This window comes from Herpailurus yagouaroundi, unplaced genomic scaffold (assembly GCF_014898765.1).
Source record: "Herpailurus yagouaroundi ecotype Mexico unplaced genomic scaffold, PumYag 77, whole genome shotgun sequence".
NCBI lineage: Eukaryota > Metazoa > Chordata > Mammalia > Carnivora > Felidae > Herpailurus > Herpailurus yagouaroundi.
In genome coordinates, this window is record NW_024412388.1 from 54,561,076 (window position 1) to 54,571,480 (window position 10,405).

Below are 10,405 nucleotides of genomic sequence, written 5' to 3' on the forward strand. Positions count from 1 at the left end.
CATCTTCTTTATCTATTCATCCATCGATGGACATTTGGGCTCTTTCCGTACTTTGGCTATTGTTGATAGTGCTGCTATAAACATGGGGTGCATGTGTCCCTTTGAAACAGCACACCTGTATCCCATGGATAGATGCCTAGTAGTGCAATTACTGGGTCATAGGGTAGTTCTATTTTTAGTTTTTTGAGGAACCTCCCTGCTGTTTTCCAGAGCGGCTGCACCAGCTTGCATTCCCAAGTAAATACCCTTTTAAAGTTATTTTCATTTCTTTGTGTGGAACCTGTCTTCCATCTGCTATCATTTTCTTTTGCCTGATGGATTTTCTTTGGCAGCTTTTATAATACACACCTGATGGGTGATGAATTCTTTCAGTTTTGGTATGCTTGAAAAAAAACCTTTATTTCATGTTTATTTTGAAAGATATTTTCTCTGGATATAGAGTTTTAGGATCACAGTATCTCTTTCCTTTTTGGTACTTCACTATTGCTTCAGTACCTTGTTGCTGGTATTATTTCTTTTAAGATTTTTTATTATTTTTAAGTCATCTCTATACCCAACATGGGGCGCGAACTTACAATACCAAGATCCAGAGTCACATGCCCTACCGATGGAGCCAGCCAAGTGCCCCTGTGCTGATATTCTTTCTAATGGCTAACCTGCTTTAACTCTTATGTTTGTATCTCTGATATAATGCATCCTTTGTTTTTCCCTAGATGCCTTTTAAGCTGGATGCGCAGAAATTTTTGTCATACATTTTAAGTAAATCCAGTACATGCCACATCTACACTAATATTTATCTCTTCTTTTTTCACATAGGCCTGAAGTGTTAGAAGAGTCACTTCCGGTCCCCCAGAAGGGCAGTTTTCTGACTGTTCAGTGTAACTGCAGTGTTCGTGACAGCTGTGAATGCCATGTGCCTGTGCCCACAGCCAAACTCAACCACACTCTTCTTATGTATTTCAAAATCACGTCTGGTGGAGTAATTTTTCAGTCACCTATGATGTCAGTTCAGCCCATAAATGTTGGTAAGTTGTGTACAAAAGAGATAATAGATCTAAACATCAGTCACACAAGCAGGTTAAAAATTGCTCACAAAATGTTTTTTTTCAATAGTTTATCTTGCTCTCGAGCTGTAAGGATGGTAAATGTGGTATGAGGAACTATTAAGAGTAGCTTCTAGAATGTTTTAAGCGCAATATAGATATCTCTGCAGTTGTTAAATTCTTTCTTAAAAACATTTTTTCTTAAATTCTGGATCTGTGCAATGGATATGTGTCGTTTGGTTATTCCTGTTTTCACTTATCAGATAATAATTTCCAAAAATAATGAGAAGCTTGTTTTTTACCTGGATTTCTTCCCTCAATAAATATTTCTCAGAGGCTCATATGTGTCAGCCACTGACCTAGGAGCTGGGGAAACAGTGGTGAATGAGACAAAGTTTCTGCCTCATAGACCAGAGACAATATTAAGCAGACAGGGATAGTAAAAAAGTAAACAACTAAATAATTTGCTGTACAAATCTGATTATAAGAAAAACTCAAGTAATAGGTTATGGCCCAGATTTTTAGTGCAAAGATTCCCAAAGTTTCTTTTGATCCACCTGAACATATAATTACAAATGTGAATAAGATAGGCAAGTGTTCACTTAATGAATGTGTTTATTAACTCAGTTTTGTGTATGTACGTATATTATATATAACATGTAATGTAACAGTGTTACTATTTTCCACTTGTATTTCTTGAAAGCATTGTATATAAACTTCTTACATGCATCATTGCATCATTGTTTTTGACATCACAAGAGCCACTTTTCCAGGCATCTCACACGGTTTTACACATAGCCTCACCTTCATTTCTTTCTAAGTTACTGAGCATGACATCTACATATGCAGATTTGCATATGACATATGACATGAATGCATTGACATCATATTTTAACATTAGGACTTTCTTTTTTTTTTTTTTTTCAAAAAAAATTTTTTTTTAACGTTTATTTATTTTTGGGACAGAGAGAGACAGAGCGTGAACGGGGGAGGGGCAGAGAGAGAGGGAGACACAGAATCGGAAGCAGGCTCCAGGCTCTGAGCCATCAGCCCAGAGCCTGACGCGGGGCTCGAACTCATGGACCGTGAGATCGTGACCTGAGCTGAAGTCGGGTGCTTAACCGACTGAGCCACCCAGGCGCCCCAACATTAGGACTTTCAAATAATTTGTCTTCTAGGGATATATTTTTGGTCTCTACAACATAATTATGATGACGCCTGAACAATTCCATCATGAAATTATACCACAGGAAAAATATACATAATATTTATAAAATACCGTTATGTTCTCTTTTTAAAAAATTTTTTTTCAACGTTTTTTAAATTTATTTTTGGGACAGAGAGAGACAGAGCATGAACAGGGGAGGGGCAGAGAGAGAGGGAGACACAGAATCGGAAACAGGCTCCAGGCTCCGAGCCATCAGCCCAGAGCCTGATGCGGGGCTCGAACTCATGGACCGCGAGATCATGACCTGGCTGAAGTCGGACGCTTAACTGACTGCGCCACCCAGGCGCCCCTGTTATGTTCTCTTTTTAAAACTAATTCTCTCAGGTGATTTTTAGAAGCACCTGGAGTCAGAATTTAATTGCATATTTAAAAAAAATAAAAGTTAAGATGAAGTTCTATGATAGACTTTATATGAAACTTAAAAAGAGTTTTGTTTTTTTTCAGTAATGATTTTTGAGGAAAAAAAATCTTTCCGTATGCTTGGGCATATATGATAATGTCCCAAAATTTTAAGTTCCATAAAAGAAGTAAGAGATGGAGAGTGTCAGGTGTAGTGACTATTATTTTAGCTATGGAGGTCAAAGAGGACCTGTTTTGGGAGATAGCAGTTGGGCTAAATGAAAGAGAAAAAACTGTGTAAAACTCCAGAGCAAAAGGTGCTCCATGCAGGAAAAATAGCACCCATGAAACCTCTGAGATGGAATGAGCTTGGCATTTGGAGGAACCAAAGAAAAGGCCTCTATGTTTGGACTGAATGAGGTAAGGGAATATCTGGAGATGTGTTCGGAGAGTTATTGGGTTCATATTGTAGGCCAGAGTTACAGAGTTGGATTTTATCCTAATTGCACTGGAAGCTTTTGAACCAGGAGAGTGATATGGTCAGGTATGTGTGTCTGTGTGCATGTTTCAAATTTGCTCTGCATGTGGAGAAGAAAGTTGATGGGGAAAAGAGGAAGGATAGTTGCAAGAGTGGAATCAGAGGGCTCAGATAGGAGGTTATTGGAATGATCTAGTTGGTTTAGGGATGTAGCAATGGAGAAGAAAGAAATGGTCATAGTTGGAATTTATTTGGGAGATGGTGCTATCTGAGATTTCTAGTGGATTTGGTACGAAGGAAAGAGAAGAGCCAAGGATAACACTCAGGCTAGGACCAGAGCATGCCAGTGAATAGTGGTACCATGTACTGGGATGGGGAGATTTGGGGAGGATCATGTGTGACACATTAATTTTGAGATGCTTATAGATACCCAAGAGATGCTGAGTAGGCATTTGGACATATGATCCTAGAGTTCAAGGGAGATATATACAGGAGTATTTGTTGTATAGATGTTTTTGGGATTGAATAAGATCAGCCACTTAAGAGTTCAGCGAGGGAAAGACTGAGGCAGTCAGAGGGAAAAGAGGAGTAAAAGAACATGGTGGCCTGGAACCATGCAGGAACAGTGAGCAGATATGTGGAATGCCACTGAGAGGTGGAGTGAAATGGATCAGACAGCTGATCCTGGATTTGGAAAAGGGTGGTGATCTTGATAAGAGAGAGCGCTTTCAGTGGATTGGTGAGGGGGTAGACCTGATCAGAGTAGGTTGGTTAGGAAGATGGGACATAAAGTGGGCGGAATGAGTAGTGCCAATGCTTCCAAGAGATATTACTGTGAAAGAAGCAGGTAGGTGGCAGTATATCTAAGACTGGGGACATAGGTGGTTCAGGGAAAGATTTATTTTTAGATTTCTAATATTAAGGAATATATCTATACGGCAGGAAGTGTACAATAGTTTATAATTTTATGATTTCTCTTCTGTTTGATGGCTTTGCTTTGTTTTCTTTTTGGTCATGAGAACTCAGTGAGTTTCACCTATTGTTTCTAGACTTTAGTGTTTATCTGTCCCTGCTTTAAAATAACTAAAATTTGTAATATGTCACATAAAGTAAAAACTTTATTAATTTTGATTCAAGGAAAAGAGAAAAACTATGTCTAAATTCTTGAAAATACAGTGTGTTAAGGGACGCCTGGTGGCTCAGTTGGTTGAGTGTCTGACTTTGGCTCAGGTCATGATCTCATGGTTTGTGAGTTCAAGCCCCATGTCGGGCTCTGTGCTGACAGCTCAGAGCCTGGAGCCTGCTTTGGATTCTGTGTCTCCCTCTCTCTCTGGTCCTCCCCTGCTCATGCTCTGTCTCTCTCTCTCCTTCAAAAATAAATAAAAACATTTAAAAAAAATGAAAAGAAAATACAGTGTGTTAAAAAACAGTAATGTGCCATTTTAGTTCTTGAAAATGAAATGCAAATCAGTGTTTCAATGTAATGACTATTTCTATTATGTAAGTTCTGCTAGTTAAAATCTTAAAAACACAAGAGATGTGCAAAAAGGACAAATTCATTATCTGTTTTCCATCATTTTGTCATTTTTTCTAATTTTAATACATATTTATGAATATTCTTTTATTAATTTCAAAAAAAAATCAGGAATCCAAGTATAGATGTTGTTTAATAAACTTTTTTTAAAATTTATTTTTATTTATTTTGAGAGAGAGATAGAGAGCAAATAGGGGAGGAACGGAGAGAGGGAGAAAGAATCACAAAGAGGCTCTGCGCTGTCAGTATAGAGCCCGATGCAGGGCTCGAACTCACAAACCGTGAGATTATGACCTGAGCTGAAGTCAGGAGTCAGACGCTTAACTGACCGAGCCACCTAGGCACCCCCAATAAACTTACAATACTAACAGTGTTAAACATGTTCAATATTCTTCTCCATTATCATTTTTAATGGCTATATAGAGCCCCTTATAGGGATGAGCCATTATTTCTTTCGCCAGTCTTTTATTGTAAGATGTTTATATTGTTTCTACAAATAATTTAAAGGTTATGTGTTTTTAATTTTTCTTTTTAATGTTTATTTGTTTTTGGGAGAGAGAGAGCACACAAGCAAGGAACAGAGACAGGGGAGATGGGTTCTGAGCTGTTAGCACAGAGCCTGATGCAGGACTAGAACTCATAAACTGTGAGATCATGACCTGAACTTAAGTCAGATGCTTAACTGAGTGAGCCACCCAGGTGTCCCAAGGTTATGTGTGCTTAAAACTACACACACACACACACACACACACACACACACACACACACAAAATCTATACACAAATGCATATTCATACATAAACACATGCGTATACATACAAACTCAAATCATTTACTAAGCTAAACACACTGTTAGACTATGAAACTCTATGCCCATTTCTGGTGACAAGCCAGGGCCTGCTAATGCTATGTTTACTGCATGTAAAATATGCATGCTGTGGGTTATTTGAATTGGTGCATCTAGATTACTGTATTTCAAAGTTAATAGGTTTGCTGAAGTTTGCATGCATATTTGTGTGAAGTTTTACCTGAAAACTCTGTATGCATTTTCCAAGTAGTGCTCTGCAAAATGCTGTTTTTCTTTGTCACCCACTAAAACAGTGGGTGAGTGTGGTAGGGAGAAGCTTCAAAGAAGTTTGGGGAATGCCAGTTTAAATAAAGTTAACAGACTTTTTTACAGCAGGAATTCACGTTTATCAAAACAACCTCATTTACTGATTTACAGTTTTTACCATTTAGGGAGAAGGAAAGGAAGATGTGTGGATTGTTATGGAAAGATACAAGGAGGAGACCTAATATTTTGGTTCTGTAATTAGCCTTTGCTTAAGGTTACCTTTTAAGTAGTTAAAAGATTAGGATCTGCTAAAAATTCATTTTGACTTTATTTTATGATTATCATGAAAATTGCTTGACTTCAAAATATTCTCTTTTCCTTAAGTGAAGCCTGATCCACCATTAGGTTTACATATGGAAATCACAGACACTGGCAATTTAAAAATTTCTTGGTCCAGCCCAACATTGGTACCATTTCAACTTCAATATCAAGTGAAATATTCAGAGAATTCTTCAACAAATATGAGAAAAGTAAGTATAGTTTAAATTGGAAAAAAAAATTAATGTTTATTTATTTATTTTGAGAGTGAGACAACTCTAATGTGGGAAGGGGAGAGAGAGAAGGAGAGAAAGAGTCCCAAGCAGGCTCTGTGCTGTCAGCACAGAGCCTGATGTAGAGCTCGAACTCATGAAATCATGAGATCATGCCCTGAGCCAAGATGCCCTGAATCGAGATCAAGAGTCTGATACTTAATGGAGGCAGCCACTCAGGTGCCCCAGTAAGTATATTTTAGTAAACAAAATGGAACATCAAGGAGCAACTGAAGATACAGCGCTTTCCAAGTCCCATCTCAAATGCTCTTTGCTTGCCAAATGTACATGGCTCTTCTGGAGCAGAACCAGCTGTAATTTAATATTATACTTGCTTTCATTTAAGATCAGCCTAGGAAATGACCATATGAACAGCATGTCTGCATCTTTGGTAAAATGCTTTTAGAAAAATTGTTTGATGTTGCACAGTATCTCTTATGTATGGATCCATGTTATATATTGAGGGGTATGACAAATTCTTCCCAGAATTTAGTTCCAGAGAAAGTTCCACTTCCAAAAAGAGTTTATGTATAGATTATCATCTTTCTCCGTCTCTTCCCTCTCCCTCCACACATGCACGCACACACGGCTAAAGGGCTATAGAAAGTCCAGTTACAGAAACTTGGATTCATGATCGTAATCCTTTCTGATTTTACAATTCAAACTTACTTTTTTTATTGCTCAACATATTTGTTTACATGCAGTGCATACATTTGTAGTGTAAAGTGTGTCAAATCCCTTTTGCATCGTTTCAGTGTTTATTGAGTACCTAATAGGTGCTAGGAACTGTTCTACGGGCATCAGGATGCACTTGGTAGTAGAACAAACTGGAGAGGGGAGCTTGAGGGTGCTGGTGGAGATGGTAGGTTGTAGCATTAAGTGGAGGTGTGGAAGACCTCATTGAGAAGGTGACATTTGGGCAAGGATTTGAAGGAGGTTCGTGATGGAGATAAATGGGGGAATTAGTTTCCAAATAGAGGAAACAGCAATTCAGAGGCCATAAGCTGGATGAGAAGCTAGAGGCCAGGGGAGTGAGTGAGAACAAGAGTAGCAGTGGATGAATCAGAGAGGAGTAGGAGAGGAGAAGAAGGAGGTCATAAGGAGCGTGGACGGTGCATGGAGTTTGGCATTTTCCCTTATGAAATGAATTGTTATATAATTTAGATATAAAAACTGTCTTTTTAACTCTGGGCCAGTTTTTTAAAGAGCTTTATTTTCATGAAGAGCAGAAAAGGAATCCTTAGTGCCACGTGTGGGAAAAGCAGAGTTAAGGCTTCTCTGGGCTTCAGCTTTCTCATCTATAAAACGGAGATAATAGAATTTGAAATATAAGTAATCTGCTATTGTGTAATACATTCCTAGCGCTTTTCACCCTTTCCCAGTTTAAGAGGCCAGGGAGTTCAGTAGCTTTGGAGTACATCATAGGAAAACTGAATTTATTTGCTAAGCAGTTCTTAGTAGTGGTTGTCTTATGCAGAATTAAGTCTCTTGGATATCTGCTCTCTAGTGTATAAACTATATTTTGATTCACTGTAGCTTATCATCAAGTTCAGGTTTTTAAATTATTCGTGCCCTTCTCTGTGAAGCTTTATTCTAGGAATGTTTGTTATTCACTGTCCACCCCTGCTCATTATTTCCTACCATGTGTGTTTATTAGAGATGTCAGTGGTGGCTTAAAGCTCTCCACTGACTTCAGCTGTGTCTCTCAAATTTCGAAAGGTCAATATTCATTATTATTCAGGTAAAAATATTTCCTGTCACTGTGATTTTCTTCTTGGACTCATGGGCTCTTTAAACTTTTATTGACAAATGTGCAAATGAATTCTACTGGGGCCTGCTAACTATTCTGTAAGATTTTAATTCTTTGAAATTTGCTAAGACTGCTTGTCATCAATTTTGATAAAGGTTCCACATCAACTTGATGCTCTGATGTTTTCAAATAATATTTAATAGGCTGATGAGATTGTCTCAGCTACATCTCTGCTGGTAGACAGTGTGCTTCCTGGGTCTTCATATGAAGTTCAAGTGAGGGGCAGGAGACTGGATGGCCCAGGACTCTGGAGTGACTGGAGCGCCCCTCTGATCTTTACCACACAAGGTAGGATTGCTAATAGTGGCTCCTACTGAGAGGAGAATATGCTTCCTGATTTTTTCTTTGGCCTGTTATAAGCATCTTAAACTTTGTGGCAGTCAAGGAGGAATGCAATATTAATGTTTTATTTAAATTTTGACAGGTTAATTTGTTAATGAAAACTTGTGTAAAGGTTCCCAAGTTTACATTCATCCATAGTAGTGTCTTGCTGAATTATTCTTTCTTACTCAAAAGATAGAAAGATAGAAAAGATAGAAAAGATAGAAAGGTTCCAAATTTACAAATTCAAACCTTATCTCTATTGATGTTTTTTGAATTTACATTTAGGTATATGTTTATTTATGTCAGATATGTTTATTTGACATAAATTTCAAATATTCAAATTTTATTTAATTATTATATTTTACATAATAAATAATAACATAATAAAATAATTTTTTCCACTCTAGATACTTGCTTTTGAGAGTTTTCACTGTTAATTTGCATGTTTTGAAAGTTAAGCTTAACATCAGAAAAACTGTGATTTATTCAGAACTACCTCATGAAGTTGGGGTGGTGTTTTACAAAGAGGCCCGGGAGCCTTAGAATAGTGCAACCCTGTCACATGCTAACTTGTGACCATAGGAAGACACTTTGTGGACCTTTGCCTAGTTGTCTGATCCATCAAAAGACCAAAATTATTCCTACTGAAACTCATGCAGGTTGATTATGGATATATAGAGACAAGTGCTGTGTAAATCACTGAGAAGATAGTCAACACATTTAACTAAAGTTCATGTATTGATTGCTTACTATTTAAAAAGCATTGCTTAGTCAAAAAGTTTGTAGCATTAGTGGTTTAAGAGCACTGACTTTGGAGTCCAACAAGTTTATAGAAGTCCCGGCCCCACCACTTATTTGGAAAGTTTCTTAACCTTTCTATGCCTCCTTTCCTCATCTGCAAAATAGAGATGTCTTTATATGATAGAATGGCACAATTTGCCTAACGTTTGCACTGAATTAGAGGATTCTCACACAGCAAAGTTGCAAAAAAAAAAAAAAAAAAAAAAAAAACAACAAAAACCACAAAAAACAAAATCAAACAAAAAAAGCCCCTGCTTCACAATGTATTACTTCTATTGACGTTCATCGTATTACTGAGCATAGCTCAAACAAGTGAGGTCACTGTTACGGATTTGGAAAGCTGCCCTTAATATTTTCTTGTCCTGACCCTTAGTAAGCACTCAGTAAATAGTAGATGCAACCATAGTTTATAAACCACAACTTGATATTCAAAATCTCAGCATCTAATAAAGGTGAGAGGTTGACATGATACATAACTAATTGCATGAGCAAGGTTGTCAGAAGAGCTGACCAAGTGCTAGGCAACGGGAAGGATTGGTTCTCTCTAGGAAAGTCAGGAACCTTGTGGGAACAGATTTAGAAAACATGAATTTCTCATCACTTTTCCTCAAATAATTATTGAGCAATGTGTGTAATATGGTGCTGACAACTCAGCTTTGGGATTATTTCCAAGGAAGGTCAACTTTTCTACCTTCAATTATTTATTGTTGATTAACAGGACTTAATGACTAGCTGTGAGTTATGTAGCAAGGAATGAATTATAAATCAAATTTTAAAGACTATCCCATGGAAGTTTTTACAACAGTGGGATGGGGTGAAGTGGGTAGAAGAGGAGAGAAGTGGTCTGGAAACCTACTCTGAGTGACCCTGTGACCCCTTTAACTACCTTCTGGTGAAACGTTTCTCTTTGAGAAAAAAATGGCTTTCTTCTTTATGATTTTACTTCTTAATTAGATCTGAAAATGTACCCTTTCTGAAGAAGAGGGAAATTCTAAAAGAATCATTGTTATTTTTAAAGCTTGCTAATATTCAACATTTTGAATATTCATACATTTATGCCTTTTTAGAATAATGGCTCTTAGCAATGTTATGTTTTTAGTGGGACTAAAATGAAATTTTTTTAATATTTATTTTTTTAAATATATTTTTTTAAATTTTATTTATTTATTTATTTATTTATTTATTTATTTATTTATTTATTTAT

The 10,405-nt window shown here is 37.0% G+C and overlaps 1 protein-coding gene across 5 annotated transcripts in view; it reads left to right on the forward strand.

The window, feature by feature from the left end:
• LEPR (leptin receptor) overlaps positions 1–10,405 on the forward strand; it is a 91,034-nt gene that overhangs the window by 43,078 nt on the left and 37,551 nt on the right. For all 5 annotated transcript variants that reach the window (XM_040470518.1, XM_040470519.1, XM_040470517.1 and 2 more), the window contains 3 exons: positions 817–1,025; positions 6,061–6,206; positions 8,220–8,364. In XM_040470518.1, the coding sequence (XP_040326452.1) occupies positions 817–1,025; positions 6,061–6,206; positions 8,220–8,364 (500 nt within the window). The remainder of the gene's footprint in view (positions 1–816; positions 1,026–6,060; positions 6,207–8,219; positions 8,365–10,405) is intronic.